This window comes from Anser cygnoides, chromosome 3 (genome assembly GCF_040182565.1).
Source record: "Anser cygnoides isolate HZ-2024a breed goose chromosome 3, Taihu_goose_T2T_genome, whole genome shotgun sequence".
Classification (NCBI taxonomy): Eukaryota; Metazoa; Chordata; class Aves; order Anseriformes; family Anatidae; genus Anser; species Anser cygnoides.
Genome location: NC_089875.1, coordinates 51849815 through 51864815, shown reverse-complemented (window position 1 = coordinate 51864815; position 15001 = coordinate 51849815). Strand labels below are relative to the sequence as shown.

At 33.3% G+C, this 15001-nt stretch overlaps 1 protein-coding gene across 3 annotated transcripts in view; it reads right to left on the bottom strand.

The window, feature by feature from the left end:
- Positions 1–15001, bottom strand: part of ADGB (androglobin) — a 118497-nt gene that overhangs the window by 53192 nt on the left and 50304 nt on the right. For all 3 annotated transcript variants that reach the window (XM_066994174.1, XM_066994175.1, XM_048067872.2), the window contains 4 exons: positions 12417–12447; positions 4417–4585; positions 2337–2400; positions 581–680 (listed from right to left, as the gene is read on the bottom strand). In XM_066994174.1, coding sequence (XP_066850275.1) covers positions 581–680; positions 2337–2400; positions 4417–4585; positions 12417–12447 — 364 coding nt within the window. The remainder of the gene's footprint in view (positions 1–580; positions 681–2336; positions 2401–4416; positions 4586–12416; positions 12448–15001) is intronic.

Below are 15001 nucleotides of genomic sequence, written 5' to 3'. Positions count from 1 at the left end.
TGTACTCCTGAAGCACTAAAATTATGTCTATACCTGATGTTCAAATGTCTTTTTAACTTAAGCTGATCATCATAATATTCATTAGCTTTACTGTATGCTATTCTATGATTCCAATAGAATTCAAACAATTTTTATTTAAACCATCCAAACTTTTGGATTTTGAAATAATACACCTTTAAATGAGCTTACTGTGCATTGGTTTATAAATCAATTCAAAAATCATCTCTAGTCATATTACTAACTTTACTGCATTTTTATCAGCTCAGGCATAAAGTGGCTTTCAAGAATGAAAATTATGTAGATTAAAAAAAAAAAAAAGACTAAGAAACACAAGGAAATCCATATCAGAAAGATATTGATGAAAAGCATGCATCAAAACATAATATACAGTAAAGGGATCCTTTCAAGAAAATATTCATTTTCAATATGAAGTAACAAGAAAACATTCCTTGGACTTTTAGTGTATTACCAAGAATCAACTTTACTATTTAATGCTAAACTATGCCAAAATACTCCATAGCTAAACTCAACTGCATAAACATATTAAACATTAACATACACTTTTCTGCATTGGCCTTACCTCCAATGTCCCAGCGTACTAATGCAGAGAAACTAACCAGTATTTCAGTGGATTTCAGACTGTCCACAAGTAAATAATAGAGGACTCGATCATCAGTAGACTGTATAGAAAAAAGACATTTTAATATCTCTCATTTTTTACTCTCTCTCATTTTTGTTGAATATTGCCTGCTCAGACTTATAAAAAGCATTAGATTTTTGATATTATGACCATAGATACAGTATGAAAAAGAAGAAATTAGTCGTCCTTATTTCCTCCAAATAGCAGATATCATTCGAGCCCAGAGCCTCATGCTGCATGTATAAACCATATTGTTCAGTTAGGAGATAAAAGAAAATGTAAAAGTTTCTTGAATGAGAATTCATCTACTTTTACATGATTTTCTTTACATGTAGTACTTCAGTAGTTCCCCTTGACAAACAGCATTTAACAGAAGAACAAAATGTTTGCTTTGTGTTGCAACTTCCGGACTCTAGTTAGACACAGTAGCTTATAATAAATAAAGGCTCTTTTAATTGGTAAACATAACTGATTCTGCCTCATTATGTATGGAGGCAGCATTTTTCATTCTCAACTTTAATACATAATTCTTGTTCAAATATCAAAAACAGTAGAATGACTCTGCTGTTCCTAGATATTCTTCAAAATCTGAAGGTGAATAAGCTTCTTTGCTTCAGAACTCTTTTAATATGTCAGCTTTTTCCTGAAGACATATCAATACATTTTTGGTGTTTGATCCTGGAATACAATTCCTGTTAGCTTTGTAGCATAATATAAAAGTGTTTTTATAATGCTGATACAGAATTTGCCTAATAGTGTAAACATCTCATGCTTATCAATGTAAAAAATAGAATGATGTTATAGCAAAGGGTGATTAGATACGTTTTTAGCACAACAGCACAGAAGGTTATATAGTCTGCATTTGATTACGGCTTGTGGAATTATATCGTGTAATTTTTGATAAAATTTGTTATGATTTGATTATAAATACAGAGAGGTGTAGAGGCACTACAATTATGAAGCACAATCCATGTAGTTAACTTTCTCAGTACAGAATTTTATATTAAATTCATACCTGGAGTTTATACTTAACAAAGTACTATGTAATTACACTACAGTTACAGCATGCAACTAGAGCTGGAACAGGATATTCAGACATGTTGAATAGCATTCTGATAATAAGAACTAATGGCAGGTTTAAAAAGCTATCATTATTTCAGTGTAACTGAGGGTTAGTTCTGCATCAGAACCTGATCATAGGACTTAGTATGTAAAGAGAAAATGGAGGGTTAAGCTGAACAGACCCCTGATTTGGGTACTAGGTGACAGGTGAAGATGAATGAGAACTGAAGAGGGGATTCTGAAGCTGAATCATTATTGAAATTAATTTAGAAAAGTCTCTAAATTGCTATGAAGTAGATTTCATTCAAGATGAATGGATGGAGATGTGTTTCACTCTAAAATATACTCTCACTACCAACTTTTATGATTTACTTATTCAATATGTTTTGAATTATTCTGCAATGGCAATCCACAACATTTTTTCCCCTTGTCTTAAACACAATGAATCACTTCTGGGTATTTTCTAGCAAACATCATTATATTGACTGTAATAATTCTAAGGTGTTATTATTTTTTCAGTAATAGCAGTTCTATTTGGTGTACCAGTGAAATTTAGGAAATATGTACTATCGAATTATGTAAAGTTTTGACAAAAAATTTTAAAAGTACATACAAACTCAATATAGTCATATACCTTAAAATCTGTCTTCTGGTAATTATAAGCATATGTGTGTGGCTTATGGAATACATACAGGTTCCTAGGAAGAAAACAACACAAAACAAAAAGGGGGAAAATAATTTTAGTATAAATGACATATTTCAGGTAGATGATTTTTCATTGCATAAGATACTAATTTTTCTTAGTAAATGCATTATAATCTTCCATAAATCACTCACAGCTATTTCTCATAAATGATTCAGTATTTTTTGCCTCATAAAGGGTCAGTACAATTCACCTCTGGAGAAAGCAGCTGATATTAATTTATACTTTTGCTGTACTTATAAAGTGCTGTCCACTGGAGGTCAAGCCACTAATTTGTCCTGTTAATCTGTAATCTATGAATTGTAATAAGCTAATATTACTTAATAATTTCCATGCCTAAAAATTACTGTAATGAAGTTTTCTATGAAGTATTTCACAGTAAGGTAGAACTCTTTTGTAAAGTTTATTCATACCTCTTTCAATTATCTGGTGACTGCTTACTTTCAGAAACTTTATCACAATTCCTGATTAAAAAAAATATATATATTCTAACCTTGATTTAACCAAGGACAATATTTTGGCTTCAGTGTTAATTTAGGATGGATGACATTGAATGTGAAGTCCAATGTCTTACATAAAATAAATGTTTTGATTACTCAGATATTTTATTCATGATTTATTGCTGACATATCAATTCCTACAATGACCAGAGTTTTTCTGATTTCCCAAAGGTGATACAAACTCTGAACATTCATCTTGTTTTGATGGTATCGGAGATATAGACTAGTCAGATAAGGAAATGCTTCCAACAGAAGTGACCGGTAAAAATTAAAAAGTTAGGCACCTAAATTCTTCAAGTGATAAATTCTTCAAAGGTGAATTGAGATGCTTTTGGTAAAAAACGCTTTACCAGTTCACTGTAAAAATAATAACTCAAATTAATAACTCAAATGCACTTAGGACAGGAATTTAAGAAACTGACAAATGCTTGGTATTTCTTAATATTGCTGTAGTCTACAAAATGTCAACACTATTTTAACATTTGGCTAACAAGTTTAAGAGTCCATATTTTACACTCTATGAAAACAAAAGCTTCACACAAAAAAATCCCAATTACAAACTAAAATGAGAAAAAAAAAAAAAGAAAGTGTGAGCTTTCTCTGAGAAAATTACTCCCGTCAGCAATGTGAGGTTGTCCAAAGGAGCTGTATTTTTCCAGGCTCCTTAAATACAGAAGACAGAAGTTAAAGGGATACCCCAGAAGGGAAGGTGGGGACCAGGGGAAGGCAGAAAGGAAAAATGACAGCAAAGACAGCATGCAAGTAACGTGACAATTACAAATAGCGGAATGATTTTAAAGAACATCAGAAAAGGGTGTTTATTTTTAATATACAGATCAGGTCTGATATATATGTATAAATATTAAGTAAACTACACAATTTTTAAAAGAAGAAATTTTAAAATTGGTGGGAGAATACAAAGTTTCTTTTCTGCAGTAAGTTCTGAAGTAGTGGGAAAACAAAATCTTACCTAAGGGCTGATGTGCAACATAAATGTTGCACTCATCTTGATCCGTCTCGTCTATGCTTTATATGCTACACATGCATAATGCCAAGTGCTAAGTGTGAGTAAAAATGTGATATTGAGAATTTTTTCCCTTTCAAATACGGAAGATTTCAACAATTTTTATTGCTATAGAATTGTAACGTTCACAGACTGGGGCCAACCAGTGGCTGATGTGTCAGATGAGAGCACCCGAATTGCTATGTGATCCATGACCTACCATGTTCTATCCACATTACATACAGTGTGTAATACACTTCATGAAGCCAATGGCTGTGTTCTCTGCAGTACTCTGGAGGGCACACCCAAGACAGCCTGGGGCTGCACCTACAGATTCACTGCCAATAGGGACAGTAAATCTGAAGCCTTGGGACTACCCTGAAAGGAAGGATAGTTATACATAAAAGATCTGTTGAGAAGAAACAGGTTTTATATAGTCACATTTCACATTTTATCATTATTATACCATACATTTTAAGGAATACAACACAAAACCTCTGTTTCTTACTGGAAACAAACACAGAAGTCTTCAAAGCTAATCCAGGTTTCCTTGGAAACAGAAGTAATTTCTGACTTGATTTCTTCCTTTGATTTATCCTCTCTCTGGCTGTTCATATCAGTAGCAGCTGTTTCTGACATTTGTTTTGCATCAGAACTAATATTTTCATGCAATTCTTCTGCAGAGATAAGAAGACACACAGATTCAATACACTAATAATATGTACATCAAAGTAAAATTATATTTATTTTTAAAAATTATCCTAAAATTATCAGGGTATTTTCCACACATCTTAAAAGTTTAAAAAACAACAACAAAAAAAACACTAAACTAAAAAGTTGAAAAGATGACTGAAACAATTCTGTATGGGTTCTTGTTGCCTCCATCTGAAGTGCGCATGTAAGAAATATACAACAATTTGTCCAAAGCTTCTGTTCAGTGAAAATCTGGTGTGGCAGTATGACATAATTTTTTATCACCCCCAGAAGACAAAAAATATATGACAGTGAGGACATAAAGACCTAGTTTTGCTGCTGGTACTTAGGTAGTGCTCCTTTGATACTACACACACAAGTCTGTCTAACTACTTGTTAACAGAAGTTAATTTGAACAATATTACATTTATTTTCTTGTAGAAAAATCGGAACTATTGTCATATGCATACCAAAATATTAACACAGAATTGTCATGTAGAAACATTTTGTAATCATTTAATAACATTTTAATTTGCATTGAAATATCACCTTTCTCTGCCTTTACTCTGTGAGATTCATCTAAATTGTTGTAGGAGATGTTTAGTCTTCTCCAAAAAGAAGTTTTGAGGAGAGCTCAGAATAGCTGAGATTAATAGAACAGTTCAAACATTAACAGCTATTAAATCAGAATGTTTCCTAAGGAAAAACATGAGGTAATATCCAAACATGTTTTTACAAATGAGAAAGCTAATTAGAAAAATGCATAATTTATATTTAAATATGCTTTGTAATATTTCATGATCAGTGAAACATAGCGATCTGCTGAATAATGAGTTTACTGGATATAGATGGCTCTAAATTATTTTTGCAACTGTTTTTCAAGAATGATAAGTAGTGTAATGTAAGGAGATGTCAGAAAATAAGATTTCTGAGGAGTGACTGAGGGACTTGAGATTCAGTCTTGAGAAGTGGAGGTTGAGGGCAGACCTCATCGTTCTCTATGACTACCTCAAAGGAGGTTGCAGCGAAGAAGGTGTCAGTCTCTTAGGTGACAAGTGATAGGATACAAGGAAACAGCCACAAGTTGTGCCGGGGGGGGGATTCAGATTGGATATTAGGAAGAGTTTCTTCTCAGAGAGGGTGGTGAAGCATTGGAACAGGCTGCCCATGGAAGCAGTGAAGTCCCCATTCCTGAAGGTATTTAAGAGATGTGTGAACACGACACTAAGGGACATGGTTTAGTGATGGGACTTGGTAGGTCAGCTTGATGGTTGGACTTGATGATATTGAAGGTCTTTTCCAACCTAGATGATTCTATGATTGTATGAAATGTGCCAAAGACCTTTTTCTCTCCCTTACAGTATGGAAAAACTTCTTGAAAGCTGGGAAACCTAGGCTTTTTCTTAGATATAAGTTAATACAGCTTTCAGGCCTCTAGTGAAATAACCACAGTGGCTTACAAATCTGCCTATCACAGAAAGGGTCACCAGAGCTGAACTATGTCTTATGCCATTGTCATCTTCCTGCAGCTCAATGTTTCTCTTCATTTTGAACACCAATGCTAGAATACTATCAATAGACCCTGTTCAGAATCAATTGGGTCAATAGATCTCTGCTGCCTTCAAAGAGAAGATATGTTCCACATTATTTAAAAGTCAATACATAAACCTTTCTGTTGATTATGTATGCAGACTGGGACCACAGGAAACCTTAGCCCTCCCAGTACAACTAAAGGAAAGCAAAAGCAGTGTCAACAAAATGGCTGAATTTTCCCCACTAGAAAAATGTCATATGACATCAAAATGTCATATTTTATCCTTTTTTATCCATGTGCTCTAAAGAATATTCTGTTCAGAGCTTCCTGGCTCCATAAAGAAATATAAGAAAAAAATAAAACAAGCTGCTTACATACCTTGTATGCAAGAAGTGACACTGCCAGCTATGAGAAACTGCTAACACTGGGTGTTATAGTGGAGATATAATTTATGAAATAAAACTATAAATAAATTTGAAGCAAATCTTAAGAGCTGCTCAGTATAAATTAGTATTTTAAGACTGACATATGGAAGATAATTTCAGAAAATAATTGCCCATAATTATCATATAATTTATTCCTTGAACAAATGCAAATACTAATCAAATACACAGGGATATAATGTAAGCATATTATAAAGTTAAACATGGCAAAGATCTTTAGAAAAAGGCAGAGCACATTGAAATTCAAGAACTTGATACTACCTAGAACTCAAACAACAAAGATTAATGCTGCAATCAAGACCAAGAGGAAAAAAAGTAACTTGATGAGTAAGTTAAAACACTCAAGTATAGAAGTAATACTAAAACATCCACTGCAACAACAACAACAAAAGACAACAAATAAAAGCAGATGAACAATTAAGAGTAAAGCAACATAAAAACTCAAATAATAAATCTAAAAAGGAAAAAAAAGAAAGAGCAGCATACAAACACAGATTAGCAGAGTTTATTACATGAATCCCTATTTTTACAGTAAGAAAAAATTGTACTGCATGACAATCCCAGAATTATTAGAAAGAGTAAAGTTCTTAAGAAAGCGAGAAGACATTTCTAAGACAGTTAACATCAAAAGCTGTCATTGGTTTTGATAAGTGCTCATTATTTTTCAAGCTCTGGCTTTTTACTGAGATGCTTAAATGTAAATCAAGCTCCCTCATCAAACTGACTACATTTTGGCTGCTGACACATTCAGTATCTGGATACTTTTTATCTGGCTATTTGTAGTCATGAACTAGCTCTTTAGAAGAACACACAAATTATGAATTAAATGGACTGCTAGCCAAATACATGGAAAAGGGCAAGATAACACTACCCTGTAAAGAAAGTGTTCAAAATTTTTCAAAACTGAAAAATATTCTCCTGCTTCATTTTTTGTAAAAAGTGACAGACAAGCTGGTTTATGGGAATAGATGTACAAAAATGGAAATTTCCCATTTAAAGCAGAAATTTCAAAGGGTCCTCAAAGACCCATGTGATCACTGGTTCTGATGCAAGGAAAGGATATAAGATTGGGGAAAGGAGGATAGTCAGCCCCTTTCAGTGGTGGACAGTCTGCAATACACTTGAATTATGAGTACTGAGCAATTTCTATTCTAAAACCATGCTATTCAGCAGCACAAAGTGGTGTGGGGGCAAACTCATCAGTTTGTTGTACAAAGGGTAATGAAAAGAACTATTTGAGTTAAATAAATACGACAGCAAAGGAATGAATTTCCTACAGTGCTGTGCTGATAGCTGAAGAGTTATGTTCATCTCTGCTCCTTGTATTCCTATATGGGGAAAATTATATGGTAAGTAATCCTCTGAAAGTATTTTATATTGTACAGACACAAAATGTGGCAAAAAGTCATTGCACTTCTTGTCTTGTAAATACTCTAAATTACCATGTGTATTTTAAATTATTAAGGCCATGTGTTCGATAGTGACCTAGATGTATGTAGATATGTATAGATAGAATAGTACAGAGGTCTGAAAAAAAAATAACCAAAAATATTACTCTACCATCATGAACAGAACATGTGTATCTATTACACCATTTTAGCTATTATTTTGCACAATAAGCTATTTTGCTGATGATTGTAAAATGAGAGAGAACACTAGTTAAACATGCTGAAAGTAACAACAATACACAGAGGTCTACAACAAAACACAGAAAGCAATGTAGAAGTACATAAATTGCAAATGCATTCCAACCATAAAGAAATGTGAGTAGAGGGTTTTTTACAATGATCATGAAAATAATATGAGGAAACAAATAGTGATATTCTTTCAACTAAATTTTTTTTTTTTTTTTTTTTTTTTGCTTTGCCATAGATTCTCACAAAATCACAGAAGGCCAAGTTTGAAAGGACCCGACTATTAATGAAAAACTCTGCTGGGACAATGTGCATTATTCCCCTTCATGCGTGCAAAGAAATTGAAATATCAAATCTGAGCTGCCTTAAACCAAATTACATTTTCATTATGAAAAAAGCATTATATAATACTGCAAAGCTGAAAGTAACTCCAGCTATCAACTTCAATAGAACATCAAATTCTAGCCACTTTTATGGAAAATTTAAAGATTCTCCACACAATCAGAGAAAATATCTAGAAAATATTCTACATCTGAAGTGTACTACTTCAATATATCCCATATGTATAACAATAACATCACACTGAATAATTCCAGCATGCTTATTTGAAATTTCACCTTCTGATCTTGTCATTTCTAGACTGTATTTTAGTGTCATCAGGTTTCTGGGTAAACATACTGGAACAGCAAGATTTCTGTGAGATAACATATAATCATGAGAATAATGTGATACCATGAATGAGTTACATCAGATTGACCAACATTTACCAACATCTGCACCAACAGCAATTAGGAATCATAGGAAAGCACTTAATCTTGTATATAGCTGCTTTATGGTAAAAACAGAGCAGACAGAGCAAGTGTAAATTTGTGAACATTAATTTTATTACAGAGCACAATTAAGTGTAATTATATGTTTTAGGACATTGTTGTTTTTCTGGCAGATTTGTAAAGCTATGATTTTCTACTCAGGACATTCTAGAGAAAGACAATGATGCACCACATTTTTACAAAAAGAAAAATTGCATTGGATTTGGTGAACCTCGACAGTACAAGTTTTCAATGGACTTGATGAGGCTAAGAAGTTTTTTGTGAATATTGAACCTATTTTGTTTTATTTTATAACAAATATAAGAGGACAAAGTTTCCTAAAAAGAAAATGGTAGTGAAGAGCAAGAAAAGGATTCATTTATATGTTTAAATTTGCTTGTAAAATAGCACTGCCCTCAATAGGAATGCTTGTCAAATCTGCTGTAAGTGAAGAGAAGGAACTTTCCTGACATCAGACTGTCCATGTATTCAGCTGTCTGATGACCTGTAACCAAGCTCTGAAGACATAAACTTATTGAATCCTCATTCACATACTTCGTACACTTTGAGAAATTTTTAGGAATGATAAAATGTGCATTAAAAATCCTATACTGATAAATAAAATATTTTAAATAAGATTTCTCTGTTTCTCTCAGTCTTGGTTCATGATTCATGTTCTCAGACATTATGTGGAATTGAAAGTCTCAGTGAATCATTTTGGAATAATAGGAAGTAACCCTCACAACCTACAGTGCATGACACAGTGCAAAGCATTAAACCAAGATTTATTAGTAAGCCTTCTTTCCCAATATTTTTTTATTTTAAAATGAATTTTTGAAATGGGGTTTGTTAATAATTAAGACTTTAAAAGGAAGTGTATTATTTAAAGAAAAGCAATCATACCACCTAATATGAGCATAGAGCTCCAGTCTTTGAATCCAGTAATGATTGTTAACTACATAAAGATGTAATAAATGGATTTTACATAGAGAAATGACAACACACAAGTTGAGATCACCTGGAGACTGTGAGAAAAACCCTAACCTCAGCACAGAGGATTTTGTTACAGTAGTAATGTGAATTATTAGTATTATAGGTCAGAGGATGTAAACATGTCCACCTCCACATTTTCCTCTGTTATGCTATGACAGCATGAACCTCATGGAGGAAGCTGTCCACAGCTCCCTGTAGCACAATGTGAAAATTTGTTATAAAACAAAACACAAGACTATCATGTGATATTTTGTGGACATACACAACATACCAGTATAGGTATCATACAGATTTCTCACCTCTTCTCATGATATTTGCTGATACAAATTCACAACAAAGCAAAAAGTTCTTCCAGTAGTTGATAGATGCAAAGTTGATTGATTTATACAAAAGAAGAGCAAGAATGGGAGTCATCTCCAGCTTACCTAAGCCATCAGCTTTCTCTCTTCTGGCTATTTTGGCTACAAGAAGAGTTTTTCAGAATGCAGCATGCAAAGATTATTATATAGACTGAAGGAATTTCTTCCCCAATGGAATTAAAAAGATATTTTTTTTTGAGATAACCCTGCATTTTCTTGTTCTTTCAGTTTCAGTTTCTTACTTTTGAAACATTTAAGGAGTGTCTCGCTCATTCAGGATATGTTGCTGAGCGTTGATGAAGATACCTCACTTTTTAGGATTTTATCCACTTTAACAGCCAACAGTCTGATTTTTACAAATTTTGAATGATAACTGTTAAAAACTTTATCATGTTATTACTCTAGCACCAATTTCTACCATTCTTGAGTAGATTTTGAATAAGCAGAAAAGACAGCTATCTGGCTACTGAGATGCACTAACTTCAGAATCAATTAATAGTGACAGCTACAAAAATAATCCAACATCCCAACATATTCATGTCAGGCTTTAAGGAGACATCTACTGCAAACTACTACTTTTCTATTGGATTTTGGAATAGAACTAAAAGAGGTACAAAGCTGTGAGACAATAGCTGGAGAATTATATTTCCAGCTCATTAACTTATAGAATTTTGATACAGTGAGATTTTGGTTCTATTTACTGGAAAGATATTAATAAAAATACCATATAGAAGTCAAAAGAAAAGATATTCAAGCACTACAGCACTTGAAATCATTTACAGTTCTTAAAAGTATAATATAAAAATTATGTCTTTTTCCTGTACTGAACATACTGATTAAAAGCTATTTATTAGTAAAACATATTTATTAGTATTGGTTTTGCAGGAATGACTCACATTCGCTTCAAGATATTTAAAAATCATAAATGTATTTTCAGTCTTCATTATACTTTAAGTATGGCCCAGTGTTTTTTTGTTTGGTTTTCTTTCTTTATAAGCTTATTTTGTATCCTATTTTGGAGTTACTAGAGCTGGTTGATTGGTTGCACAATTTTCCAGAAAATGAGTAAAGTTTAAAAAGGCATGAACATTCATGTTGCATGAAATTACTGTGTTTAATTACTGTAGAAGCTACAAAACTGTGTACATCCTTTAATAACTAAGAGGTTATTTATCACATTTCTCAATTATTGGAAGAAGGGATCACATTATTTTACAGAGAACAAAATCGAACATTTTTAAAACACTATGTCTTTTCCCCCCATGAGAATCAACATTCAGAAATGGTTCAAAAGCAAAGGTGAATTGGACAGGCTTCAACGGGGAATAAATTGCTGAAAACAAAATAAGTATTAGTATCACATGTATGAATCCTACTGTAAGTAAAGCATGAAGCTTATTCACATTTCACATGTTATTCTGCTCTGGGATTCACTTTCAGGACTCTGGTAGAAGGAAGAACCCTATCAGAAAGTTTTGAAAAGGTTTGTTGTACATGAAGCTTATCTGGTCACTTCACTGACAAAGAAGGAACATAACTTCTCCTGACAACACTGCTAAAATGTTCGCTTAAAAAAAGCTACTTATTTTGAAAAATGACTCAGTATTTTCCATCTGCACACTCTTCAAACACTAATCTAAAACCATAGCATTTATTAAAATGGAAGTTGTCCTTTTTTCTTATCCTTTTCTTTTATTTCAGGGAAAAAAGAAAAAAAAAAAAGAAGTACAGTTCAGTAGAAATATAAAACAGTGATCAGAAAAACAGCTCTGTGTACAAAATCCAGCATATTTTACTGCAGAATAACTTTGCAGTGTGTAAAGTGTATTTTTTTCAAAATATTCTTGCAAGTCAGGGATTTTTTAAAATACCAACCTGAAGATTTCACTCTATGCAATTATACCCATTCTTTGAAGTCTTTCTCTGTAAAACCAACACCCATAAAAACATAAGATGGTTCATATTCTTAACATGAGGGTTAACACCAAAGCCAAATGATATGAGACTGGCAGAAGTCTGAATATAAATTTCAAACATACTTACTTTCAGTTGGTGTCTCTGCATTATGCTGATCCTATATGAAAGAAAAAAAAATGTTTAAAATGTTTTTTGGGCAAATGTTTTTTGTTTTTTTTTTTTAGCTTTTTGGGCAGTCCTCCCTGAGCTGTAATAAACAAGCTATTAAGTTATCTCTGAAGGAGAGGAGAGGAGAGGGAGAAGGAAAAAGAAGGAAAGGGAGAGGGAGAGGAAAAGGGAGAAGTAGGGAGAGGGAATGTTTTTCTAGGGAAGTACATGTGATCTGGAGTTTCAGATAAAAGATGTTCTATTTGCCTACTCCTATACTATTAAAAATGTTCTCTGTTACCACTTTTCTTTGACTATAAGTTCTATTCTAAGAACTAATTAGTTCTATTCTAGACCTGATTCTATTCTATTCTAATTTTCCATTCTTGGAGAGTATATAGAGAGCTCCTTTTTCTAACAAATGTTTCTTGCTGCACAAGTGTACACAACTGTCAATGGAGACAGCATGCCTGATTGTTACAGCATCTTCAGTTTTGTATCAGCTGCACAATACAAAGTTGCCTGCTGTTTTTGTTTTTCTTTTTTTTTTCTTCTTTTTCTCGCGCTCTCTTTTTTTTTTTTTTTTTTTGACAAACAACTTTGTTCCGGTCAATCCCATTTTCAAGCTCAAGGAGCTGGACTAACATGAATGTAATATCCATGTGCATTAAAGTTAAAATCCAGTTAGCCAGCCTTTTGGAAACTCCATTTTCCACTACACTATTAATGGGTTAACTGCACTAGCTTTACCTTTGTAAACACTGAAGCCTAATAACACTATTGCAAACAACTTTGCAAGCTTCTTTTCTTTCCACCTCTCCCTTTAACACAAAGTGTTACCTTCCCCCTGCCCAAACTCCTGATATATACCCATTTTTACAAGGGACATAGGTGTTGATGTTGATGTCGATAGCACTGAGCTGACCAACATCTGGACACACGCAGTGATTTCCTGTTCTGCATTTCAAAAAGGGATTGTGGCAGCTGGACTGACTTGGAGTTGCTTTTATGCTTTTTTCAATAAAATCTAGAAGGGTAGTTCGAGGGCAGGCTGACAAAATTCAGGGAGTCTGAGTAAGTTAGACTGGATGGTAGGTTACAATTATACCTTATACCTAAACTTTGCACATTGTCATTGTGCAGTAGCTTCAGGTGTGCCTTGATTCTCCCATTACAGACTTACCTTGCCCACACAATATGCAGGAACCTGTGAATGCATCCTTAGAGGAAAGACAGGGCTTTCAACTTTAATTCCTAGCTGCAATAAAATTCTTCCTGCAGCATTTTACAGCACCTCCACAGTCCCAGAATAAGCTCTGGAATCTCACCACTGTCAAAATTCTAGGTGCTTTATTTTCTCTGAACTAATTAAAGGAATGAGCTGAGTGAATAGACTACAGATTTAAGAGTCTCTGTTCCAAAATAGTACAAAATAATTTAGCATGTACAATGTAACTGCAGTATTTTCTTTATTAAGAGAACTTGAAAGGCCTATTTTTGCACAGTACAGATTCTAAACTTTACTTTAAATCTGACATATATTTTTAAAGAATGTTCAGGAGTCAAAGCTCAAAAGAGATCTAACATAAACAGCAATTAAGAGTAAAATACATAGATTGTTGAAATTTTTAACTGTTGAACAATCTGGTAATTGAAATATATTACATCTTACATGTCCTTTTTAGATGCATTTCTAGCTTTTCTAAAGCAAATGAAGAGGAGACAATAGGATTTTGCATCTAAGGGCCTGTGTACAAATTTCTGTACGTACAACTGTACAAAACAGAAGACAAGCTGTGATCACCTGTCACAGTGCATTCACAACTCAACATTTGGGTCTAAAAACGTCTAATTATACATGGGCTATATATCCTCTTTACACTGTGACTTCAGAAGTACCTGTGCATACAGCTGTCTTTTATTCTGCACGGTAGTCTACAACCTGCATAGTTCCAGAATTGCCAAGTTTCCTGTAGGAGTCACAGGGTCAACTTCCTTTTCTGGAGTACAGACATAGTGTAGACATAAGGTGCCTGCTTCTGTAATGGTATGGGATGTATTCTACCTAAATCTCAGTGGTACTGAGATGACTGGGATTGTTAAGGAAGTTCTCATGCTCGTATGCTATAGCCTCAGCTATAGCATCTAAAATACTGGCATAGAAGGAGAAAAAGTCATTTTTCTTTCTTAATGAGTACACATTATCTGAAGGGCCAAATCTGCTCTGCCACAGTATCTGATAAAGAAGGAATTTAAAGAAAGACTTGGATCCTGCTGTGAAATATGAAAGGATGTACAGAGATTCAGGGAGAGTTTAGTTACTTATTGTTCGTATCAATAGGAAATCTAAATGCAAAATGTGGGGCAAATTTGCCAGTTAACTTAAAAATCTAATTAGTCATCTTTTAGGTTTTATAATTGTTCACACACAATTGTAAAAATAATTGTAATTCATAGATTTATATCTATCTTGTTCATTTCAAAGATTAATTTGCATTGTTTAACCTCCTAACATTAGATACGTTGTTATTTTACTCAAATGCACAAAACAAAATGTTTTAAAA